We start from the raw sequence: 26,298 nt of genomic DNA, 5'->3' as shown, positions 1-26,298 counted from the left end.
TTGTGTCGCTGTCAAGATGCGATAAAAATGAAATTAAAAAATGTTTCTAAAGGCCTTTTTCAAATCATATATTTTTACATATCACAGGCAGGAAAAGCACAGGTGTTAATAAAGCACAACATTATTTTAATGGTATGGCATTTGATTCAGTCGATTAAGTTGTAAAAACAGTTTGACTTTTATCATAAAGCTGCTTTTTGAAGTAAACACGAGGCCCCTCATATACCACATCATAAATTAGGCAATACTTTCTAGGCTGTAAGAGCAAGATGACATTATACTTGACATTACCACTTATCATCGTAGGTGTGACGTGCCATCTGGCATCTTAATGTTGTACAAAAAGATGGAGTGTAACATCACAGTACTTCATATCCACTGTGGCGTGTTTGAATGCGGTGTAAGCATGACATTATCTCAGACATAATGACATAACACTGATGTGGTGTGATGTTGAGTTCACTTTCTCCACCGCCCACTAGTAATTTTCCACATATTGTGACAGGAATGAGAGGCAACTTACCAGCTGGCTGACTCACTAACTGGAACATCTGTCAAAATGAGGAAAACAGCAAACCATAAGACAAACTATCCCAAAGCAAAGGAAGTACAATTTTGACATGCAACTCTTTTTTTTTTTTTAAATCTAAAAAAGAAAGTTAAATAAAAAGTTAAACGTTTAATGTTAGTTTTTGTTGTGATTACTTCTGTTACTTTTCATATGCAGGACAAAACTTTCAAAAACTACTGTTAAAAGTTATTTAACACACAAATGCATGTGTGTTAAGATGATGCTGTGCAAGTCTGTAATAATTAAGCAGACCGTGTAAAGTAATCACAAGTAAAAATGGCTGTACATGGCTATATCTTCAAAGGAAGGTGGTGTTTAACAAATGCCACAATTGATTTCTTTTACATGCCACTATATGACATCTGGTCACCTGTTCAATGGTACATGACAACATGATAACTTCACTTTGTCCAACAGAACTTCTCCAAGACCTAAATTTCCCGTCTGTTTAGAAAGGTTAGCCAGCTGGCAAACATATAATACTTTTATCTACATCATTTCAACCAATTAAAGGGGAAATTAACTTTTCTGGTAACTATGAAAAGCTGATCAGATCCACGTTCCACTAACCAAAGCTTACTTTAACTTTATATTTCACTATGCGTTTCAAATTAGTTTTTTGGTTTTACTAATTGTGCTGTGACTTCCATTTTATGATACAATATCTGTGTAGCATTTTTGTTTTTAATTTGTTTGTTCGGCTAATTCATGTCTAACTTACCAAGAGATGAATGGCCTTAGCCTTCGCTAACTGTGCGGGGGGCTGGTGGAGGTTTAGAGAACGCGGCTAATCTGCGCCTAAAAACGGCTTCCAGTAAGTAAATAGTTTGTGTTTACATGTATTCCTCGCTCACAGATCACTACATACATTTTGGTATTTAATAATTGTTTCTACAATAGCAGGTGTGCGAAAACCTCGGCTTCGTAGTGGCAATCACCGAGCTTAACGCTAGCTGAGCTAAAACTGGTGTTAGCTCTTAGCTAGCTTGTCGCTAGCTTCACAATCAGTCATTTCACCTCAAAGAACGTTAACATTGAGTCCCGACTGTTTGCTTGATGCTTCTTAAGCCGGCTTCATTTTTTGCTTTATCTATTTCTACACCCATGAAAATAAGTACAATGTGAGTGTGCGGGACAGTTTGGGGAAATCTTTAACAAAGCAACTGTAACGGAATAGCTTTCAGTTAGTGGACAGTACGTCGCAGCGTTTTGAAAAGCGTGTGTGTACCTGCAACTTCCGGTATTCTGTCAGTCTGTGCTGCCTTAGTGCGGAATCTTATTGTCTTACTTCTGATCTGTAACTTAGCCTTGGCAGCGTGTGGAGCTTCACGGTCTCATTTTCTATCTTTTTTCTGATGCTAGGAGTGGCTGTAGCCCTTTTGTAAATATTAAAAGGGTAAAGGGTAAAATATTATTAATATCAATTGACTCACAATAAACAAAATGAAATATCCTCTTCCAATATTCTAAAATACTAAAACTATAACACAATTATTTTCACCAGCAGCCCCCAATGCACATGACTGATCACTATTAGTTTATGAGGGAATTAGCTACATTATTTTACAAATAATTATATTATAAGTTGCTCAAACGTACAGCTTAATACTGCCTTTAAAACATCTTTAAAAAGTTTAGTCGTATGGTACTTGAATCTGAGTTACAAGTCCCACTTGAGTACAATCACTTTTAGATTGTTCTGAACAACTAAAATTGATTTGAAAAATGTGTTACCTGCTTTACAAACTGAAGCAGTTTCCTTGCTGGGAACGTCCTCCCGTCCAGCGGGAGGTGACGCATTGGGAAGTTGTTTACTGTCTGTTACTGTTAGTGATGCACTCCCCGATGTCCCACTGTCCTCATTTTTGAACCCCTGGACAGATCTGGAAGTGTCAGAGCCAGTTCCTTTACCGTCCTCCTGATGTTTATCCTCATCTGTACTGTCCTCAAAAACAAACTCCTCCCCTTGCTCCTCATCCTCCTCCTCTTCATCCTCCTTCAGTGGTTGTTGAGAAGTCACAGAAGACATAGTTCCTGAGAAAGAGACAAAATTGTAATTTGTAATTTATCTTTAAATCAAAAAGATTTAACAGAGAAAAAGATTTAATATAGAATAGAGCTTTAAAAGATATAATCAATCTTCCATGTTATTAGAGATCCCAGGGATGCTAAAGTAAATACCTACAAATATGGCTATTCAAAATGAAATAATCCAAAATATGTTGAGGTCACATCCTTTACACACTTATGCTTCTGATGATAAGCTGCACTTAATATGAACCCATGAGTTATTGCATGTAGGCTAATGTGCTTTTTCCAGAGTACTGACATTAGGCTGTTGTTGTAACATTTGTCCTCCAATTATTTTGGATGAAGGTACATGGACTGGACAAGTGGAATGTTCTTATAAATGTACCAAAGCTGCTTAAAAACAGCCGTATGTCAAACACTTCCGAAATAAAATCAGTATTGTACTAAACGAAACTGAAATGAACCAAATGTAACTTTTTACCCTAGAGTGCTTGTTTGAAAGTAAATTAGGCAACTGTTTGACCGTTTATAAGTTATGTACACATGAGACAACTCTATATTTCAGCTGCTTTGAGAAAAACCAACTAGAGAAAAACAGAGTAGTGCTGTGCAGTAAATGTGACAAACGGCTGTTAGAAAAGATTGTTAAATCACAGAGTCTGAAGAGGTTTAGTGCCAGATTAATTAAGGTATCTACACAGCCCCTGACCAAAACATGTGCCCGAACATTAGACTAAAGACCTCAATTACCTATGCAGCTAATTTGGTTGTGTCAATTTAAGTTATATCAGATATTTTCTGAATTAATTTTAAAATAGTGTAAACCTAATTATTCACGCATAGCGTTTGTTTTATAGTGATTTTAAACATGTGCTAGCTCTTTAAAAAATAGCTGTTAATATAAATTGTCAGCTGTGATCATGGAAATTAGATAGTTGTTGCAAGTTTAAAAAAAAAAGAAGGAAAATGGTCCATGACATGGTACATGCCCTTACGGTACTAACTTGCAGCACACAAGATGTTAAATTACTGTATTTTGCAAAGTGGGGATTCACTATGACGTACAGGCTCTGTTTTTCTGCATGTTGCTGTACCAAACCTGAACCCTGCATCTGCTTTGCATTTCGATTAGCACTGAACGGTTTCCAGTGCTGGAACATTGTCGGGCCTGACAGGGCAGTTTGCCGGGCTCCTTTGGGAAAACGACAGCTCGGACCAGAGGCAGCTGAACATGGGCCAGTTTCATGAAAAACACGCTGCTCAAGGATTGTGAAATTCATTGTCAACACTTATTGCGTAACCTGGATGCAATTGCTGTCATGATGTCACTTACTGCTCTCCTGATCTTTTAGTACAGCTTGCTGACAGTTTAGTTTGAACACTTTTGTTAATACTGTGGTTCAAAAATAATAAAAAAGTTGTGAAAAGAAAATGGCACGAATTTCTCTGCTTGTTTACAATACTGTATATACCACAGAAGCCTTTGGAACCAGTCACCTCTTCTGTACCACAAACACAGTTTTTCCAGTCGGCCCACTTATTGGTCAGATCAACAACGACTCTTTTGTGGAATGAAAACTTCTGCTCAGCCTCAGAAAGCATTGTTTCTACATTCATCACTGTTGTACTGATTAGCTCACAGGTCATTTGGGCCACGGCTGAGCAGCTCGTAACATGGCTCATTTAACTTCCTGTTGATTGTATCAGAAGAAAAAAGTGTCCTCTTCGAATGATTGTTATTGGATTAAACATCTTGGGGATGTAATTGATATTTTCACATTATTACAAATCAGCAAAACAAGCTGGTGTCTTGAATGCCAGTTCAGTTTGCTAATACCGATACAAAACTGGAACCCAAAAGTTTTTTTTGCTTTAAATGCCCTCCTCAGACTCAAAATGACAGGCACTGAACAACTTTGTTTGAGGAAAGGCATTTGGACAAGCCATCAAACGGACTCCGGCTTAAAAAAATAAAGAGCCCCGGGAGTGGTGCTGTGTGAAAGCTATTCTTGAGGGGAAAATAAGATACATCACAGAATAGAGATGAAACCAACTCCTACACACCCTATCCCTGACCTACATAGAGCTCTAAAAACTCTCCCACTGTGTACCAAATGTGGTAATGAGTGGAGGGAGGATGTGTGTGTGCAGAAAACAGGGAGCTATGTGTACACTACGCGATCCGTGGCACATGAGGTCACGCATTTGCAGTCTACCTTCCCACTGAAACCTAAAACTTTAAATTATGTCCCATTTTATGTCTCATGTACTTTGGTACATTTTGTTTGTTTAGGAGATGCATGATTTCCTCTACTTTTTTTTTCTCAATTTAATCTACCAAATTGTTGATTACTAATTTGGATCTCATCTGCATTCTGCATCTTATTTATGGTGAATGATTCCATTTCAGCTCCCTAGTGTATTTTTGATTAATTTCACAAAGCAGTACAGGGTGTGTAATATGCTTGAAAAACGAGATTCTATATCTAAAGTATATGTCCACACTTCTAGTCACTGATTTACAGAGAGCTGTGTTTGACCAAACGGAGACAAACCTCACAGCCATTGGTCAGTGGAAGTCAGAACTCTCAGCAGACAATGGCTAAGAACAGCCACTGGTGATGACCGAGTAAACAGCATTTGAAAATTTAACAAAAACTGTCACAGCAAATTTAAAGTTTGTCTTAACAGAAAATGACACACTAACGTTCAGCAGACAATGAGAGACCAGTGGAGCATTGACAACAACAAAGAGTGCCAGGCACAGGCCACTCTCCCTATTGCACTCAATTCTTCATCTGCTTCCCAGAGGGCTTCCTATCAGAGGTTCAAATCTGACTCGGCCAATTTAGGAAATGAAAACAGCTCCTCGACAACAGACGGAATATGTCTTTCTGTGGCTGTCAAAAGGCATAACAATCTGAGTGGGAGCCTGTTTCACAGACATTTGTGGATTTCAAGGATTTGCTTAAACATAGCAGCACCAAAGCTTTTTGTACTCCGGAGAATCTAAGCCTATTGCATTATATATTAGAAATGTTATGAATAATTTAAAATGTACTTTATATGAATTTCTGAATACTTTGTGCCAAAAGCCACGTGGAATACCATACCGCACTGTACACAAGACGATAAGAGGGTTATCTGTGCATATTTGAGAGAGTTTCTTTCTACTTCCCTTGCAGTTTTTTGTCATGTTCCCACAACATTCGGGGACATTTTATTCATTCAGGAGCCCGTCTGACCTTCACGTGCCTCCTGCGCTAGAGAGCAGCTCCAGTAATCAGTCAGTCCTCAACAGCAGTGATGTGCTTGCGGTGGTGTCACATTAGTCAAGGACACTGTGGGGATAACATCCACCTCCTATCTGCCATTTGTGCACACAGCACAATAGTGTACTGGACGCATATGTGTGCTGTACTGTACAAATACTGAAGACAGATAAGAAATTCCTAAATGCGTTGGCCAGATAATGCTTTTATTTATCAGGAAGGATTTTGTGAAAGCAATAAAATCACAATATTTCCCTGTTAGAAGTCATATTTCAGCATATGATGTGTCAGAGGTGGTAAATCCTAAACAGCATCACTATTATGTAGTGTCTATGCACAGGCTCGACAGGATTATTGATCACAGGAGACTGTTTAGTGCCAGTGTTCCTGGATTCCAAGAGCCAGTTACACTCTTCCCTTTTATTTTCAGCTACATCATGAAACGATTTCTTTTTTCTTTTTTTTTTTCAGTTTTCAGGGTACTTCCAGAGATATGGCTGCATCATTACTGTGATTAGCTCCATTAAGAATTCATCACTTGGAAGAGCTGTGAAGACACTTTCATAGGGGAGGATAAGTTCAATTAGTGATGCAGTCCCTCATAGACATTAGAAACTAATGAAAGTCAGTTACTTTATGGACTGCAGGGACTTTGCAGGGGGTGATGTCTTGTTAATCACATTTCCATGCAGATGTTATAAAACCTCAGCCACCAAACCTGTTACTTAAATGTCAGGCATATTTGTGCACATGTTGCCCACTGAAGGGCTACTCCCGCAATACTGGAATTTAGAAGCTATTCTATTTTGGGCTGCTGATTTGGCCCCCTTATTTAACACTGTCAGCAGTTATCGCTGCAGCAGTGACTGTGAAACACATCCCACGGAGACAATTACTTTATAACCCCTTAGAACATTGATTGCAGCAATGAGCCTAAAAAATCTGGAAAATAAATTAGACATGTATTTTTAAATTGAGATATATGTCTTCATAAATAAACCACAGATACCCACATTCTTAGACCTCTGCTCTAATGCCAGCAACAAGCTTTTCACACTGAAGCTCAGATGTGGTTATTTAACACAGCCTCTGCAGAGCAACAGTGGACTTTATGACAGTTTCCACAGGTTTGGTCCTCTCTAGAACATTTGTCACTTTATGTGAAAAATCAGTGGAGTTTATCTTTACTATATAGCATTTTAGTTTTTCTGCTTATTGTATATCAAAGAAAAGGTGAACCAACAAAACTAAAAACTTTAACTTTGCACGTAAGTCACGGAAGATTATATCACCATTCAGTTTTCCTGATGATAAGAGTTGGCAGAAGTACACAACATTCAGTACTCGGGTAAAACTGCAGGCACCTCCAACAGTGCCTAAAACAGCACTACATTACTGTTTGAAATTATTTAGTCAAATTAAACTACTAAGTATAAATATATACTTGATTGCAAGTCAGTCCACTAAGAAGTGACTTTCCCTGGACATTATTCTGAATAATAAAAACTATTTTTCAAGTATTAGAGTAGTGAGTATTTTAAACACTGTTAAACTTGATGTTATTTATAACATGAATGTAAGAATGAATTAAGTCATATTTGTTCCAAATGTGCCCCATGAATACAGGATCTGCAGAAATTTTAAATGTTCAGGCCTTGTTTAGTTTAATTCATGTACAGAGGAGAAAAACTGATTTCTCATCATTTGAAAAAAATCAGCAACACTCATGAAATGACTTGTATTCAGAAATGTATTCCTTAGTTAAGAATGATGTCATTTATCAGTTGTTATCTTGTATTATGAATCGGCATCTGCAAAGCAACTATAACGGTTGGATAAATGTAGTGGAGTACAACAATTCCCTCTGTAATGAAGTGAAGTAAAAGTAACAAAATCGAAATACTTTAGTACGATACAGCGTCACATTTCTCGCTCTAATTGTTACTTTAAGTTGCTTGTTAGCATGTTTTTATTTATCACTTGTCCCCGAAAAGACTACAAGTGTCCAAATTAAGTCACAGTTCCAAGATGAAGCTCCCATTGAGTAGCTGTCACTCACCTTCTCTGCCTAATTCAGCCTGCACGGCTTTGCCTTTGTGATGAGGCGTAATGGCAAAATACTTGCTAAAATACACTGCTAAAGTCTTTCTACTAGTTAGTTATCTGACATTCCCAGAGGAACCCGTAATACGATACATCAGTAAACATTTAGCAGGCGTGTCGCCACTATCAAATGACTAATTGTGTACTTGAGCACCAAGGCCTCACATGTGTACACAGGATTGCGTGAGTGTTCATGGGTGAATGTGTGGCAAAAGGGAAAAGGGTCCCATTGATAGTATAGTCTTTGTGGTAGTTTCAGGCCATGCATGGATGGATTGTTAATGTGTGTTGAAAGTGCTGGGCTGTGACTGAGGAGGAAAAAAAATCTGATACAGTGAGTCCATGGACTTTCTGAATAAAAGAGGCTCTTGGACATCCGGCAGAAACAGTGCACGAGCTCAAAATGCAAATGACTTTGGTCAGAGGTCCCTTAGCTCCCCCTTCACCCCTCTCCTCCCCATCTCCCCTCTCTATTCTGCTGAGTATAGAAGCAGTGTGACATCCATCCTGGGAGGGGCTATTGTACTCGGAGCAGCAACCGTCAAACTGCAATGGTTAGGGCCAGGCCCAGGCCAGGGATTCTCTTTTTTATAGCCTAAGGCGGTGGAGGCTTTGCTGTGCAGCTGAAAAGCAGCTAGCCAGAGGCGTGGGTGCTGGATGAGCAGCCAACCTTTCCCTCATCCTTCCTGGTTTCTCAGGAACTGCTGCTATCATAACACGGCCTTGTGCTTTCTAGCCCCCCCTGGCTCTTTGAGGCAGGCTCAGGTTTAATCGTCCATGATGGTGTGTACTCTGCCAAAGGACCACACAGGTTATCTTCCATACCCATCCTCTCCCCTCCTGCTCCACCCTTCTCGATGTCTCAGCTGCCCCTTCAGACACATTCAGACGGAGAGAGAGAGCGAGAGAGAGAGCGAGAGGCACAAAACCTGCATACCCCTAGCTCCACTCCATCAGTGTCCCGCTTGGACAAAGCTGCTGTCTTTGCAACATGCTAACCATACTGAGAGTGAGCAGAGACAGAATGAAGAAAGGAAACAGGGAAAGTGTTTGGAGGACAACAAATATACATATACGCCTCTCACCTCCTTGTGCTCAGTGGTATGTCCTCCAAGAAGCTTCAGGCACTGCCTGGTGACCATTTAATCCTGGTAACCTCCCATAAACTCTCAGTTTTTACCATACTGCCAGGTCCAGCCCACTCATCTTTTTACTCTTCTGCGAGTGTTGCAAGTGGCTGAACATAGATTGGAATTCTCCTCTGCTGTTTACTTTCCCACAACTTCTCCTCTGCACCGTGTGCACTAGCAGCTCAAGATGAGGTAACCCTCTTTCCTCCCTCCCCTTTTTCCTCTGCCTCTGTCGCCTCTCTGGCTCTGTTCCTCCCTCTATCTCCCCTGTCTGTCCCTCTCTTTTTTAGACGGGTCCTTCCCCCCTCTTAGCCCATTCAACCTCATTCTCCCTTTTCTTTAGTGTTCTCCCCCCTCCCACTCTATAAACCCCTGCTGCTGCCCAGACACCGGCACAAAGCAGGGTGAGGGCTTCTAAACCACCATTGGCCAATAGCAGAGTGACAAAGTCAAGCAGGCAGCCAATGAGAAGCCTTCGGGGCTGCAGTTGTACCAATTGTACTGGACATTCACAGAAAATGGGCGGGACTAAAGGAATTAGGGGAAATGTTGTCTCACAGCACTTCCGTGTGGGACAGTAGGTGTATGTTAACACTGGGTCTGAATTTCTCATTAATGACTGAGATTTAAGAAAAACAAAATCAGGAAACAGATTTTTAGTGCCCAATTTACAAATAATTACAGTACTTAATTGTTCGACTGTTAACAATGAGTACTCATTAACTTACTCATTATGTATCTGAAACCAAATGAAGTGCCAGCAAGGTAACAAAGTTGGCTTTGAGTTTCATATTCTTGAACGTTTATACGATTCCCAAACTTTAAACTGAAAACCTAAATAATTTACTTAAAGAAAAATACACGTACAGTTATAGAACTAGATTAGCAAAGGAAAAAGTACTTTTCATGCGGTACAATGACATCTGATATTTTCTTCTATTACTGCATTATCATATTAGAAGCATTTTAATATAGTTGCTGTTTGAGTCTGAATTTACAGTATGTTAGCTGCTTTTTTTATTGTTGGACTGTATAATTGGACGCTCTAACAATGATAAAAAGTATAAGAGATCTACCTCCAAAGTAACTAGTAAGTCCCGCCGTCAAATAAATGGAGTAGAACAAAAAGTACTGTATTTACTTGTGGAATGTGTTAAAGCTGTGGAAAATGGAAATACACATGTGAAGTACACTTGAATGTATGTACTGTAAATGTACATAATTCCACCACGGATTCCTAAAGAGAGTATTTGTTTTGGCGTTTGTCTTTGGACTAGTCTTGCCTGCTGAAAAAAAATTGCTTCTGTCTGATATTTTTTTCCCCTTGCAGACGACCCCAGTGTTCCAGCTTCTGCCTATAATCACATTAACGTCAGTGAAATTCTAACACACAAGGGAGTGTGTGACATCAGGCCATTTGTGCGCAGACGTACAACAAAGTAAATCATTTATCACATGATGTTAATCTTGTCCAGAAGATTTATTAAAACACGTTGAACAAATACACAGAATACAAATAAAAAGATGACAATTCACTTTTTCATTCAATTGCTATACAGCACAAATATCAGAACCATAACACTGCTTGGAGCTCATTGGCTGTAAATGCTAGATACACAACCGCCTTCCCAAAGTGAACCGTCATATTATACGCTTCACATGCTGTGCATTCACTGCAACAATGATGCCTTTTATCAGGGTCTTTTGGTAGCTTTTGAAGCCATATTAATAAGCATGTACATACATTGTTAACATATTTATAATATTAGACTGAAGCCTTTTTTCTAACAGACATTACATTCATACTGACTTCAGTTTGATTGCATTTCATTGGAGTAATCTGTGTTTGATGTCATCTTATGTTCATCACTCCAGAGAGAAAAGAGAGGATTTCGATTGATGAGCACATATGGTGCACACTGCAGTTCTATCGCAACACCATCCAGCAGACATTCATGTTTTTTCAGTTTGATACATAAATCTATATGAGAAGGACTTATCTCTGAAAAATCTTTCAAGTATTTACATTTTTCTGAGGTTCTATCTGTCAAGCAACCTAATACATGTCATGGTCAAGTAACTGATGGCATGAACAGAAACACAGCGAAAAAACAGCACTGGTCAACACTAACAAAGAATATCACAAAAACAGATATGATGCATTTCAAGGTTTTTCTCATGGCGCTTTCAAAACGAGTCCAGTGATGTCTTGCAACTGAATTAAAAAAAGTTAAAGCATCTTGTCGGACAAATGACGGGCAAGAAGGTCGCAGTGACACAAATCTAGTGAAAAGGGCTCCGAAGAGAGCACTTCGGGACAATCATTTTGAATTGGCAAAAGGAGAGTAAGAAAATACGCTCACCAACTCTGTACAACGCTAGCTCTTCAGTTTAGATTAGTCCAATCACAATCATAATCCCAACAATATCAAATAAGTGCTGTTGCAATGGCAATAGTAATACAAACAGGTAATGCCACTGGTCTCTGCAAAAAGAAATAAAACGTCAATAACAATTTACACTTAAGAGTCCAAACATTCAAGCAGTGCCTTCATATAAAAGGAAATATAATAAGCTCAAATTTATAAAAGATTGTTTTACTCAGTGGACAGTCACTGTAGCACGTAATAATAACAGATGTAATGGACTAGATATGCAACTATACCATGCTAATGTGCCTTCACACCAGGTAAAGCGAGAAGCGACAGCGTACACTTTTGAAGGAACCGAGACGAGAGGTGAGGAAGCTGGATGTTTAGACAACATCTCAAGTGTAATGCTGTGCAACATTGGTCCTAGAAAGCTGCAATACAGCGGATATTCCTTCAAATGTAGGTTCAGAGTGTGACGGTACAGTCTTCACCTCTGTAGAGGAAACACACTGCATCAAAGAACAAATCATACTGGATCGTTATGTTTAATGGCACCAAATGATCAAATACATCTAATTTTAAATTAACGTAAGGAGCAGCGAACAAAAGCTCAGTTGTTGTGGCATATTCTGGACTAAAGGTCTCATAAGCACATGTGTTCTTATTTCTCTCTAACATTGAAGGGGAACAGGAAAAAGTCCCTGGGATGTAGGAGGAACAAAAAGATGACCTCCACAAAGAACTCTGTTCTCAGTTAGGCCTGAACATTAAAGCCCTACATGTGGATGTAGACCAGATGCAATACTGTTTATAGTGCAGTCCCACTGGTCATGGCCCCAGGGTTAAGCTCTACAGCTACTACTAACATTCAAATATAGAAAGAATCACAAGTATTGTACCTTACACAGAAATACACAGTCTTCTCTGAAAAGCAATAAAAATCATTTTTGCCTCTTCCACAGTCTCTTCTGCTCTACCTGGTCTTCATATACCAAGCCAGGCTTCTGATTTCATCCACGTATGAATACATATTTCACTATGATTAGACCTATGTGAGGTAAAATAATCTGCAGTCTCTGAGTATATACAGTACAAGAGGCCAACCCTCAACGGTACTGCAGTCAAGTGTGTCTGCAGGTTACCAGCGGGTGGCAGCCTTTAGAGGATTCAGACAGGCTGTGCAGCTACTGCATACATGATTAAAGTTTGAGATGTTTTCAAATTAATACTTTAGCCACTGGTTACTACATGGATGACAAAACACGGATTCATTTAAAATACCAAAATTGGCCATCAGAACAAAAAGCAATCTCCTATCAAACTATGACTGAAGATGTCCTTGTCTCCACTCCTCTTCATGGGCAAAAAGCTCCTGTGGGGCACAGTCACAGTGTACATGTGAGTAGGCGGATGAGTAAAAGCAACAGAGTACAAGTGGGATGAAAAAGTCGAGGTTGGCACAAACAAAATTCACACTCCGAGATTAGAATGAGTGCCAATCATAAGATCAGGCATCAGGAACTCAGTACTGCCAACTTGCTTCGGTTTTGCCTTGTAGTGCAGTGCTGGAAAACATCCTCTTTCAGAAATGCTGCTCCCGCCTAATCCTCAGCTCTACAGCACAGGTTAATAAAAGCAAACATCTACTGAAATACTTCTATGGGAAAGTTAAAAGTGCAATTGTTAAGATACAGTTGTGCGAAAAAGTTTGCATCCCTTTATGTTTAAATGACAAAGTAAAAAAAAAAAAAAAACATTTCGCGAGTACAAATGTCCCTTCATCATCTGAAGTAAAAAAAATGTCAAGAGTGTATAAAATGAAAGTTATTGTAAAGTATAAAAAAATGATATTATTGCAAACATTTGCATCCCTCTTGATAAGCCTAAGATACTTAAATTTAACGTGTAGACTAAGGTGTCTGTAAACATTTAGTCCTTGATGAGTGTGGTAAGTTACCCTCACACAATGGTAGATCTCCAGGGACAGTCTCAAGCTGAGATGGAGGGCAACAAAAAAATGGGATCAGGAAAAATCTCTCTAAGAAATGAAAGTAAATTGATAAACCTTTATAACACAGGAGACGGATACAAAAAGTATTGCAAAGTGTTTGGGGATACCAGTACCGAGGGGCGGCTGAAGCTCAGTTGGTAAGGTCCACGGATCACAGGGTCAGTGGTTCAATCTCCGGTCCTGGCTATATGTCCAAGTGTCTCTAGGCAAGACACTGAACCGGCAACAGCCCATTCCCATCTGCGCAGTGCCGGTCCAAGCCTGGTAGAGATTGTGGAGGGTTGCTTCAGGAAGGGCATCCGGCGTAAAAACTGTGCCAAATCAACATGCGGAGAATGATGGCAACGCTGAACTCACGGGATAAAGCGAAAGGACAAAAAAAATAAATAAAAGGGATACCAGTCCCAACTGTGAAGACCATAAATCCAGAAATGAAGGAAACGTGGACACACTAAAACTGTTCCAAGAAGTGGAAGGCCAAGGAAAATCACTAAAAGAGGCACTAGGAAACTTGCACAAAAACTTTGTGAGAATCCAAAAGAAATAGCAGGGGACCTGGCAAAGGTCCTTAAAGGCAACTGGAATTAAAGTACACATCTTCCACATTCAAGCACAGTCTGCACAAGTCCGGATTGTTTAGGGGAAAAGCATGCTCGGAGCCGTTGTTTACTTCTAGTCATAAGGCAGCACTCTCAGAGTATGCCAAGGAACATGTTAACGAAACAAATGAATGTCGAGTAAGATAATGTGATTTGATGAGGCAAAAGTTGAATTATTTGGTCAAAATTCACACAGGTGTCCATGGAAAACCATGGAGTCCAAGAGGAGAGGAGCACCAGTCCCACAGTCAAACATGGTGGAGGCTCGCTGAAGGAAGAATGAATGCAGCCCAATGTCAGAAGACCTTAAAGCAAAGCCTCCTACCATCAGTCAAAAAGTTACTAATAAGGAAAAGGCAGCGCATTCTTTCACACGACAATGATCTGAAGCACAAAGCAAAGTCAACTCAGGTGTAGTTTGTAAAAAGTAGAAGGTGGATTTTTTTTTTTTTTAAACATGGCCGTCGAGGTCTCCAGACTTAAATATCATTATAAACCTGTGGACAGAAGGAAAGAAGAAGGCTGTACAGTACAGTCAGCCATGTAAACAGGTAGACTTGTAACTATTATGCCATGAAGAATGGGCTAAAGGTACCTGAAAGTCCCACCTAAAGCTGTCTGAGGGTTGGGGGGGGGGGGTTATAAAATACGGGGGAACAGTAGGATGCAAACTTTTAAACATTTCCATTGTTTTACTCTAACTGTCCCTTTATACACTCCTTGAACATTTTTGTTTCTTCATATGATGAGGGAACATCTGTACTGGCTGAATGTGCATTCAATATAATGTCGATGATATGTTGTTTTACTCTTTTTGCCATTAGTAAGGGTGTACAAAGTTTTGCACTCAACTGTATATCAGCATTAGTCAAGAAGGTAACCGAGAGCTTGGTTTTCTAGGCTGTGAGTAACAAAGGAGCGAGAGGAGGGCGTGGTGGAAGAGATGGGCAGCCGATCAACTGATTCCATCCCTGGGAGTGTCAGACTTCGGGTCAGCTTTGCACAGCTGGCCTAGTCCTCAATGCAGATGACATCAGAGGGTTTGCCTGACTTGAGGTCAGGCGTAGCCACGTCTCTCAAGGAGTCAAGTGACTTTTTGTCCAAATGGCTTGTGGGGGGCGGGGGGCCATTAGAAGACACTAAAGAGAAAGGAGATTGAATGTTTAGTAGATGAATTCAGCAAACTGATCTCCAGCAAACCTCTTGAGATTATTATACAACAGACATGTTGGTTACATTTCAGTCACTGGGTTGAACTGTAACGTGTTTGCGAAATAACTAAATGTGCTCTTCATCACATCCAGTGGAGTTAAGCACTAGAAAGTGACGTCGCTCACTGTGGGGCTATGCACATTATTTTTACAGCGTGGCCTGATACACCCCTTGAGGCCGAGCGTCAGTTCAAAACAGCAGTTAACATTTCAATTGTGTATTGTTACAACTGCAATATCTAACTTAACTTTTGAGAATCAAGCTGGCGGTCGCATGAGACTCCAATCCAGCCAGCACGTCAAATGCTAACTCTATCAAAGCCCACTGTATCTCAGAGATATGAGTAGGGTCAGCACGTAATGCACAGAGTTTGCCCTTCTCTGATTGGTTAGAAGAGTGAGCCTTATGAACTAGTGTATGGACTCTATTGATGAATGTTATCAAAATCTTTCTGTTCACAAATACAATCAGATTGATCAAACTGTCTATAAAGGAAAAGAAATATTAATAGTGGTAAAATCAAACTGTTCACATGTCAACTTGACTTTGCAAGTATCTAGTGGTTGATAGGACAGAAGATTAATACGATAATTTATAGCTTTAGTGGATATGCCACCTAATAAAAATAAAAAGAAGATATGAATACACGTGACTGTTCCATATCATGAAATTATGTTTTTGTTTAATATGTATTTTTAAGATAAAGGTAAATACACATATAGGAATTTTCCATTTAAAATGATTTATAATTTATTGAGCACTAGAAGAATGTTAAAAATTTGGGGATTTTATTGAGGCAGATGCACAAATGAACTGTTGATTTTTTTGGTTTTCTCTTGTGGTTTCTGCCTTTTTTGCATATTACATATTTTATATATTATTCTAAAATGTACCTCTGCACTGCTGCTAGGACTATTCTCTGAGTCTGTGCCAGGGGAGGCATCCACAACTATATAAAATATCCAAATCCTTGCCTGTGAAAATGATTTACTGTGGTTACTTATGAAACATACAGTATCATTGCTTCTAAAATGCCAAATTCTTATCATTCACTGTAACTTTAGCTGCAGATTGACTGATTTGAGTTCCAGTTGGTCATTACCGCTGACATAGGGTCCCAGAGGCATTTGACTGTAGTTGACCATGGGTTGTCCACCGGGTCCTCTGAATCCCCCACCAAAGCTGCTGCCATACATCTGGGAACAGCCAAACCCACCCTGGCTAAAAGGCTGAGGAACACAAATTAAACACGAGTTATCGCACTGCCTCAAAACTTTGTAAGACAAGAACAGGACAGTTAACCTCTTAGTGATCCAACAGGAATCAGACACATTCCAATGCTTCTATGCAACAGTTTGCAAATTATGTCAGGGAAGTTTTCTTTTCATAAGAAAAGTGGACGAGGGAAACACAGACTGCGGAGTGTTTCCCTGGTTACAACAAGAATTGGCATAGCAACCAACAACACAGTCAGAGCGCATGACCAATCACACTGCTGGTCTTAAATGATCTCTTGTATAACAGAGGATAAAACCACACACACAGAGTCAAACACGTGCAGGAAAGATGAAAATAATGAGACAACATGGACTTTGTTAAATCCCTGGGGACTCAAATGTGGAGCTCAGTAGTGAAAGTAAACAACTCCTTTTTTCACGCCTGAGGAAAATCTTCCGCGGGGGATAGTGAGTCTCCACAGGGTTCTAAAGGAATAATGTGGTTGCTGAGTCGTGACTACAGAGCACCCATTTTTAGGCCATAGGATGCTTCATATCTTAGTCCGCCTCGTTTCTTCTGCCACATGAACCACCAGCCATGTCAAAACCATTATGGAGGAAATCAAACAGAAAACTGGCTCGTATTGTATTTGACTTCATTTTGAGAACCCTTTTCACCTGCTGTGGCGGAGGTTCGCTGCCTCGGCTGGTGAGGCGGCTCAGGATGCTCCTCTCAGACATCTGCAGCCGGGCCGATACAGGCGGGATTCTGGACAACATGTTGGGCAGACGTGTCACGTCCGCTTTCATGTCACTCAGCAGTTCCTCCAGCTGGTTCAGCACTGTAGGAGTACGGGAACACACACTCAGAAGTGGTGATAGTACAGTCCTTAAATGCACATGTAGACTCCCTCAGTGGGAAAAGATGAGAGAGCAAGAAAAAAAAGGAAATTAACTACCAAGAATCAAATCAGCCTGTACCCTACAGTTTTTGGTTTTGGCTACTTTCCAGACCTCGATCCTTCTAATCAAGGTCAACGTGTTTCGAAGGTGAATTAAATTACTCTAAAAAATAACCCAGTGTGTGAAAGTGGTTCTTTACTGACCGTCTGCTAGAAGCCCTTTTACACTTCCTATTGTGCCGAACTAACTATCTGATGAACCGCTAAACCTGCTTCAATCTTAAATAGACTATTTGGCTTATTTCTCACAAAGTTTGTTTTGTTCCAATGTAACAGCATAGAGCATGAATAATCCTTCAACCACAGTTGAATGCATTATAAAGGTCACTGTAACCTTTGACGATTGTCCAATCATGGAGATTGTCTGGAGACAGTCTTGGGGCAAACTGTGCTTACTGGAACTGTGCTTACTTACAGAGAAGAGATAACTGAATTTGTCCTCATTACAGTTATTGTAAAACAGGCCGGTTTGAAAAGGGATAGTTAAGCAGATTCTTAATTGCTTCTCATGTGTAGAGTCTGTTTCCTTGGCCCAGAATACGTCCAAATATGTATAAATCAAAAGAGGCTAGGAAGAGAGAATTTTTTATTTCTCATCAAATATTTTTTCTATATACAGCTGTATCTTAAAGGAGATTTAAACCCCAATTTATGTTTCATAAACAATATGCTTTTGCACTCAACAGTGCATTTGAAGAGGATTAGTTGCTATTTTTGACACCGGATCGCAGACCTTTGTGCAGCACGGCATTGGCTGGCTTGTTCCCAGCCAGAGACTCTTTGGACAGGTGCTGGTGGGACTCTGCCAGACATTCAACTTCAGCGAAACGAGCGTTGAGAGCCATGGCCGGGTGACTGGGGTCCTGGGTCATATTCAGGTAAGCTGCCCGTCTCAGCTGCTCCTCAATCACCAGAGCCTGCTCCAACAACTACAAAGAAAAAGAGTGTATGCACGACAAACGTGACAAACAAAGGGAGTTAAAAATTAGTTTTAATTTGCATTCAGATATAACAAATCCTTTAATCCTTGAATTATCTCGGCTTTTCAGTAATTAGTTGTAATTTAAAGACTTCAGGATTGCCTTAAAGCGCCGAGCTAGGAACTTGTTCTTCATCTCAAGGTAGTTGCCCTTATGCATCTCAGTCTTGAAGGGCTCATTAAGAATAGCATAACGTGGGTCATTCTGAATGTCCTGCCAGCGAGCATAGCCATGTCTGGGATAGAGTCCCGGTCAAGAAAAACAAATAGGAGCACAGAACCTCATAAAATCCTTCAAACAGAAAAGCAATGTAGGTCTGTGGAAACCATGGTTTCATATCGCTCCTCGCAGTTTGTAAATATCAACCTCCCTCTGGTCTCAAGTAATCACATTACTTTGCCTGATGCCGAGGATTTTTTTTTCTTTTTTTGCCCCAAGGCGTGGGAAAGGATACGTAACGATGCCAGCCAGCAGCCAGTAGTCATGGCGACGATGCCAGATGTCATGCATTTTTCCAGAAGACAGCGCCGCTCGCTCTTCAGTTTGCCACAGGGTGTGCAACTCTGACGACATAAGGAGAAACGGTTTTAAGGCACATAAAGCAAAAAAGCGTATTTGAGCATATGCCAGCATATGAAGGGAAGTGAGAGGACAATGCCAATAAGATCACAAAAAAAAGTAGAAGTGTGGCACCTGAAGTAACTAGCCCATATTGAGACACTGAATCCTGGGGGTCAACACTCATACACAAGCGGTTCTTTATCCAATTAACAGTTTCAAGGAGAGACATCGGTTCGCTGGAACCTTCCTCTAACTTCCTAAAACTGAATTAGAAGGTGACTTTGTAAAGTCATGAACTGAAAATTGTTTTCTTTTCCTTTCGTTCCAGCTGTGAGAGACATCGTGTCATACTGCCCTGCCTCACTGTGGTTTCAATTATAAACTCAAATTCACTACTTAAAACTGAGCCCTTAATTGCCATTTTTAAAGTTACAATTTAGTAGATATTTTTCAACGTTCCCGCAGTTTGCAAATTTGCATGCTTTAAAACTAAATATTCAGCCAACTTGCGTCTGTTAACTAAGGCTCATTCCTCCTTTCTGTAAGCGGCGCTTGTTTGGTTGTCTTTTTTTGACACCCTGGATCGTTTGAGATCTTTCGAATATGTAGGTTTATTCTTACCTGTAAAACCTCCATCAGCGATATTAAACATGAACTTGGTTTTGTATCCATTTTTGTCCTCCTTCCTGCTCTCATCCATCTCATCCAAAGTGTCTTTGTCTCCATTTAATCGACCCTCTAATGCATCTTCGCTCTTCACGTCATCTGTAACAGCTTCATAAATGATAGAGCAAATTCTTAAATGAAGCATCTATACAATGGACTATCAGAACAGATTGCGTTGCCTTTTGGAAAATGAGCACATTTTTTGCACCATTTGTCCCATTTTGGTAAAGAATTCACAGCCTGTCTACCTGGCTTATTTTCCTTATCTTCGCTTTTTGTTAGGGGAGAACCGGTGTCTCCCTTTTCAGACGACTTCTCTGATTCCTTGCAGAACTCCGCTGAGGATAGCAGACGGCAAAAATATGAAATTAAACAAAGCACAGCATTGCAGGAAAATATGATTGCAGCTCGCAGACCATGCATCGCTCACTTTTAGGTGATGTTTGACTGGATGACAGCTCTGTCTGTTTCAAAGTGGCAGATGGCTCTGTCTTTGTGGAGGGTGACTCGGTCCGGTCCCTCTCATCGCCCGTTTTCTCCTCGGAGCTGGCCTTGCGCTCTTCACTGTCAGCCGCCTTCTCAGGTGCAGATGCTGGCTCTGCACTGGAAGCCTGCCGAGGGAAAAACAGGCAGGGTAACAGGAGGAGAAGGAGGAGGGTTGGTAGAGGGCAGAAAGACAAGTTAAAAGGTGTGTTTGACAGAAGCTGCTTCTGAGGATGCTGAGGTGATGAGTTACGCTTAAAGTGTAATGAAGCATGAGAAGAAGGATAGCCGAATGAAAGTGATGGGTAGTGAAAGAAAAATTGGACGCACGTCCTGCTCTGACAGCTTCTTGCTGTCTTGCTCTGCAGTCTCCTTGTCCTCAGCAGCACCTAAGAGAGACTCCGTTTTCTCTACAGACCAGAAAACAAAAAGTCAAACCTTGTCTTCATCCACAACTTTTTTTTCCTTCTTTGCACAAATTGATTAGAGCAGACACTTTGTTCTGACCTGGCTGGACAGGGGTGCCGGGCTGCGTAGCGACTGGGCTGGTTGGCACAGGGGTGTTGGGGTCAGAGGATACACTTTCAGTCAGCTTCTTCAACTCCATACCAATAGGAATCAGATCTGGAGAACTCAGCCTCCCGTTTACGTGCTCAAACTCTTGCACCTGAAATGAAGAGTTTGGTTCGACTGTAAGGAAATGAAAATCTTCCACTGGATGGTCTCACTCGCTCAAATGTAGGATCAGGACTGAATCGCAAATAATTGGCAGCTGTTGCGATCGTCAGTTATTAGATTCTGACATTTTTCTGGCAAAACAGAGAAACATGCTAAACATTCGATGATTCCAGTGTCAGTGAATTTGATTTGCTGCTTTTCTTTCTCATAACTTTTGTGCTCTTTAAGTGTTTTTCAATCTCAGGCTTAGAACATGTCTGACCTGACATCTGGCATCTAGAATTTAAATTACATTTCCCAAAAATACACATCGGTTATTAAATAAAAAACATATTGTGCCAGCCTCCCTATGCCAGGTAAGTCTGCGTAATTAGACACATGTCCTTATAATACTAACTCTGACATACATATGTCTCCATGTTTTACACACATTTACTAGAATTCACACCTGTGTGTCAGAGATAATAAAATACCTTCCAGGGATTTCTAAAACATCTTGACCATTGACAACCCAAACTAAATGCAATCTATAGATTAATGTATGTTTTAACTGTAATTAGGGGAAATTAGGCTACAGTGTTTTACAACAGCTTTGTATGTACACGTTACTAAATTACTAAAATCATGTCTGAACCAGGAAGGTACCTAGAAAAATATGCCATTTCCTCTACATTCACTTTGACCTACTTTCTCTTATATCGCCGTATTGGTATTCTGTGTTACAGCTGAATAACCCGCACCTTTTTCCTGACAAGGGACATGACTCCAATCCTGGTGAGAACATGCTGACGAGACAGTCCCTCACGCGGGACTCCATCAGCAAAGGTCTCTGCTCCATCTGCCCCAGGCTCACATAGATGTCTCATGAACAAAGACACATAGGCCCTGATGAAGAAAAACACTTTACAGTAGCTAAACATGGCAGGAGAAGTTCCCCTGAGGATACTGCCATATTTTAAACTGCTGTTAACAGGGGACATAGCAGTAGTAGCAGTCCCTCAAAAAGAAGCTGTTGTACCATCAGCAGCAGTAGTAGCAGCATAAGACTAAAAATCGTGTTATTAGCTGTAATAGACAAGGTAGAAGTGAATGCATGATGGTACCAACAGGTAAAGAGAGGATACATTTACACTCCACAGTAAGAAATGTACAAATTATGGGTGCATTGTAAACCAATATTTTTGGATTGTGTGCCCTCAAGTGTTACTAGTATGACACAGCAAAATATTTTTCCTTATAGAGGACATATTCTTTAAAAAGAGACCTTGTTTGGGAGTCAACCTGAACCAACCAACTATCTCTCTAGCCGCTACTACTGTATCTAGCAATCATGTTACTGTCAGTAATGGTAGCATCCTCAGTACTGTAGTACAGTCAGTAACGGTGTGGGAAATAACACAGCACATACCCAATGTATGTAATACTTGGCTCTGGTACATTATGGAGTAAAGTAAACCTGAAATTCGCAAAGCTAAACTTTGCAAATTTTACATCAGCATTCTGGAGCATTTGTCCCGGACTAACTACCTGAATGTAAAATTAACAAAATAGCTTGGTGCTGTATTTTATTATAATTGCAGGCAGGCAATCATAACTAAACAGTGGGCTGTGTGAAAAGAGAATTATAGTTAATAATCAAATAATGCAACCTGAAGAATCACTATTTAAGGATTAAAACACATTAGCGCATTACCTGAACTCACGCTCGCTCTTCCCCCTCAGGTCTCTCACCAGCCAATGGGAGTTGAAGGCGTCCTGAGGAGGCATACCCCAGCGCATGATTGCATTCAGGAAGGCTTTCCTCTGGCGAGCATTGAAGCCCAGGACCTTTTAATGACAAGAAACAGCTTTAGAGAGAAATGATGGTGCAAACATTGTTGGCTTGCTTTGACTGCACAGGCTGGAGTGTTTTTAAAGCTGCAGCTGAAACCTTGGATCAACTGACTGACACTGCAACATCATACCAGCATCAGCCTACAACAAGCCATGGTTTCGAGGAAAAACCCCAAGAGGCGGCTTATAAGAGTGGGGATAGACTCCGATCCAGGCTGGCCAGAAGGTCATTAATGAAGGAGACCAACTGCACTGAAAAGTTCCAAAGAAATAGTTTTGATCGGAGCTGCTCCAACAGCACGGAGACCCCAGCCGGACGTTACAAATGACAGTAGCACCAGCTAACATATACGGGCTTATTCTGAAGCCCTCTCTCTGCATAATATGTAATAATATAACATGAGATGGGCAGTTAATGAAGCACTGAAGCCTTCAAAACTGGACAGCTCTCCTGTTTCGCTACGCAGGTTAAGGAGGGTTCACACTTATCCTTCATTATCGGCGAGTGGTATTTCTATGTACTTTGTGTTGTAACACCCCCCGCCACTCTGTGAAATAATTTCTTACATGAAACCTGCAGCAGAACTGCAGAAAGATAAAAAAGGAGGAAGCAAGCAAAGAGAATCATCACCGACCCCCGTCACCCTGGACAAGACCTCATCCAGCTTCTTCCCCTCTGGCAGGTGCTTTAGAGCTCTGTCTTTCAAAATCACCAGACGCTGTAACAGTTTCTTTCCCCAGGCCTTCACACTTATTACCAGCTGATCTCATACTTACTGCTGCTGCTACAATCGCTGCTGCCCATAATGTACCGGACACACTGCTCATACTATTCCACAACCACTACATCCCCACGCTTTGACTACACACACACACACACACACACACACAAACACTGCACCTTAAGTACACATGAACGGCTACACACTGCACCTAGGTTTGCCTTCTTTGTGTCATTCATATGTTGCCTGTACCTGCTGGTTCTATTCTATTCCACTTATGCAGTAATGTTTGCTGACATGGCGAGCTTAAAGATACCCTACCTTACTTTGTTAAATACTACTTGTATGTAATGTAATGTAATGCCATGCTAGCAATACCTGCTGTACACAGACAAGTACTTTAACTTTAAGATGTATGAGGATGCTCATACCTCAATGCTGCCACCAACTCGTGCCAGTAAAGGTGGCAGAGGTTTGTCTTTCTCGCTCTTCAGCTGCCGACGGGACTGTCTGCGCCCACCTACAATAAAATAAAGCCAAATCCACTGTTAGATGGAGAGTTCTCCCAGTGTCATACCCTGAGAAAATATCACTTTAATAAGTTTATAATTTATCTGACTGAAGGAGAATTATGGTTTTATCAAACCAGAACAATTCAATACCGTGAAGGTAATAAATTTTTTTGGGTCACCCACCTTCAGGTCTCTCCTCAAAATCTTCGTCCTCGTCCTCGGACCCCACGGAGTACTCCGACTGATTGTCTGAAAGATCATCCTGCCATTCTGAGCCACACATCAAAGAGAAACAGTACATTGCAATCGCTTCTGTTGGTGGCCGCCTGAGGGCGCCATGGCACTGCAGCTTACTACAGACCACTACAGCTGGGCATGCACATATTCTACCACTTCTGTCCTCTACAAGTGAGGTGAGAGTTGAATACTCTGCCAGACAATCACTTTAAAGTTAGAGTGTACTCTAAGCTGTGATGGGCTCTGAAATCTTTACACTTACATACTTAACTGCTGTGAAAATGTGGCTGTGAGGACCTTGGAGCCACACTTAAAAAGTACAAATAGATATATAACTGAAGTAGACATAGACACTCTTGAACTATTGAAAGAAGTGCTTAAGATACCACGAGACTACGAATTTATAAGATACAATCAAAGTTTAAGCCAGTATAAAGGACTCTTTGGTGCATTTAATAGAGGTCAACAGCTTGTGTTGAGACTTGCAGCCTAAGAGGATTTAATAAACATGCTGATTAATTTCTGTGTCATTCTCGCCTGAAATGATGAAGCTGGCCGGCAGAGAGGGTGTCACAAAGGTCCGTACAGTCATAAGCAAATGAAACACGTCTATTGTATCAGCATTTTCTCATAGTGCCACTCAGATGACAATGAAACAACAGTCTGGTCTTTTTTTGTGTGTGTGTGCTAAGGCAGCAGGTTGATGCTATAGAGTTAAGCACTTCGAGTGACATCTTCAAAGCTTCAGTACAAATGTCTGACTTTGGATGTTGCATGGCTATTGCTTCCAATGTGCTGCCAAAAATGTATGATCATCTTCCGGACTAACTCTTAAAGATTGCCTCAGATAAGGCAAAACAAAAAGCCCAGGCATGCAAAACCTGAGGGACCATCACTGTGTCTCTGCTGACAGATCTCACCTTGGTCCTCTTGGGTTGTGTCGTTGTAGTTGACCTGCTTACGGATGCGTTTGCCTTTGCCCAGGTTGCGAGCTAAATCCTCCTGCTGCTGTTCGTAGTGGTGCCGGAGGAGTTTCTCCCAGTAGTCCGGATCCACGTTCTCCTCCTGCTTGATGATCTCCCGCTCCACCTCCTCCTGAACACAGGTGGGTAAACACACACACACACACAGAAACAGAGTTAATATAAAGAGTGAAGCTCCGTTCCCCAATATTTTAAATAATGCATCATTACCTAAATGTCACTGTTACATTATGTACATACATTTGGATATTTTTCAGTTGTTTTTCCATATTCTCTTGCTTTAAGTATATGCACATAGTATCCCTCTGTATCCACTTTGTCTCGCACCTTACAGTGTGTGTCAGTATTTCATCATATAATTATGTTGTAATATGCTGACAAGTTACAAGGCTCAGATTCCTGGTGGACCAGTTAACAGTACGCCATGATTTGTGTATCTGTAAGGCCTTACAACGCTGAACGCATTTCCTACATCTTTAAACATCCAGCAAACCTTTTTTTTTTTTTTTACGCCCTTTTCAAGTGTGCATCCTTTTATTGGCGCATTGTTACCTTTTACAGTAATACAATCATAAATAAGTCAGCAATAATGTGCATTACATCACCTTTCTGCTAATGGCATGTATACGCATCCTCATACACGTGCTGTTAAAACATCCACCAAAAAACAAGATGAAGGTATTTTAAAGTTTTCTGAAGCTATAATAATGTCCAATATAGCATTGAGTGAATTTGCCCACTTGACCACTGTGCAACCCCACTCATCCTAATTCTTCAGGCTGGAGAGTACGGGTATGTCCTCACCTCTCCATCCTCTTCTTTCACCACATACTGAGCCACCTTGAAGGAGCTCAGGTATTCGTTCATGTTCTGAATCTCTGTGTCTTCAGTGGCGTCCTGGCTGCGGTCCAGCAACTTGGAGATAGCATCATCATCGTAGTGAATCACGTTGCCCTCCTCACCATCTTTGTTGTCGCCTGTTGACGCAATGCCTTCGGTTAATGACTCACAGGAGCTGCTTTGTAAGAAGACTAGTGTGTTTACCCAATTCTGAAGCTTTGATCTACACAAAGAAATAGATTGAAGCCTAAAAATAAAACTGAATGGAATGACTAGACAACCAACAATTATCTGGGTTTTTCCTGTTGTGTTCAACCCCATCA

The 26,298-nt window shown here is 40.7% G+C and overlaps 2 protein-coding genes across 8 annotated transcripts in view; both read right to left on the bottom strand.

The window, feature by feature from the left end:
- arhgef10la (Rho guanine nucleotide exchange factor (GEF) 10-like a) overlaps positions 1-9,404 on the bottom strand; it is a 99,423-nt gene extending 90,019 nt beyond the window's left edge. For 2 of the 6 annotated variants that reach the window (XM_067503344.1, XM_067503349.1), the window contains exons 1-3: positions 9,063-9,403; positions 2,306-2,605; positions 524-551 (exon numbers count right to left, since the gene is read on the bottom strand). In XM_067503344.1, coding sequence (XP_067359445.1) covers positions 524-551; positions 2,306-2,600 — 323 coding nt within the window. In that variant the 5' untranslated portion in view covers positions 2,601-2,605; positions 9,063-9,403. Of the gene's footprint in view, positions 1-523; positions 552-2,305; positions 2,606-7,933; positions 8,064-9,062 lie in introns of those variants that run through there. The other 4 variants (XM_067503348.1, XM_067503346.1, XM_067503347.1 and 1 more) reach the window with 3 other exon arrangements.
- Positions 9,405-10,572: 1,168 nt separating this feature from the next.
- The window catches only part of chd5 (chromodomain helicase DNA binding protein 5), a 36,370-nt gene continuing 20,644 nt past the window's right edge, over positions 10,573-26,298 (bottom strand). Inside the window, exons 24-40 of one of the 2 annotated variants that reach the window (XM_067503339.1) lie at positions 25,940-26,112; positions 25,073-25,247; positions 24,099-24,185; positions 23,835-23,923; positions 22,542-22,675; positions 21,589-21,733; positions 20,678-20,837; positions 20,501-20,580; positions 20,118-20,298; positions 19,936-20,025; positions 19,643-19,795; positions 18,915-19,023; positions 18,563-18,695; positions 18,214-18,409; positions 17,197-17,360; positions 16,404-16,530; positions 10,573-15,228 (exon numbers count right to left, since the gene is read on the bottom strand). In XM_067503339.1, the coding sequence (XP_067359440.1) occupies positions 15,101-15,228; positions 16,404-16,530; positions 17,197-17,360; positions 18,214-18,409; positions 18,563-18,695; positions 18,915-19,023; positions 19,643-19,795; positions 19,936-20,025; positions 20,118-20,298; positions 20,501-20,580; positions 20,678-20,837; positions 21,589-21,733; positions 22,542-22,675; positions 23,835-23,923; positions 24,099-24,185; positions 25,073-25,247; positions 25,940-26,112 (2,324 nt within the window). In that variant the 3' untranslated portion in view covers positions 10,573-15,100. The remainder of the gene's footprint in view (positions 15,229-16,403; positions 16,531-17,196; positions 17,361-18,213; positions 18,410-18,562; positions 18,696-18,914; positions 19,024-19,642; positions 19,796-19,935; positions 20,026-20,117; positions 20,299-20,500; positions 20,581-20,677; positions 20,838-21,588; positions 21,734-22,541; positions 22,676-23,834; positions 23,924-24,098; positions 24,186-25,072; positions 25,248-25,939; positions 26,113-26,298) is intronic. The other variant, XM_067503340.1, reaches the window with a different exon arrangement.

The sequence above is a fragment of the Channa argus genome, chromosome 5 (assembly GCF_033026475.1).
Source record: "Channa argus isolate prfri chromosome 5, Channa argus male v1.0, whole genome shotgun sequence".
In the NCBI taxonomy this organism is placed as follows: Eukaryota; Metazoa; Chordata; class Actinopteri; order Anabantiformes; family Channidae; genus Channa; species Channa argus.
The sequence above is the reverse complement of the archived record's forward strand: the minus strand, read 5'-3'. Positions and strand labels throughout refer to the sequence as shown.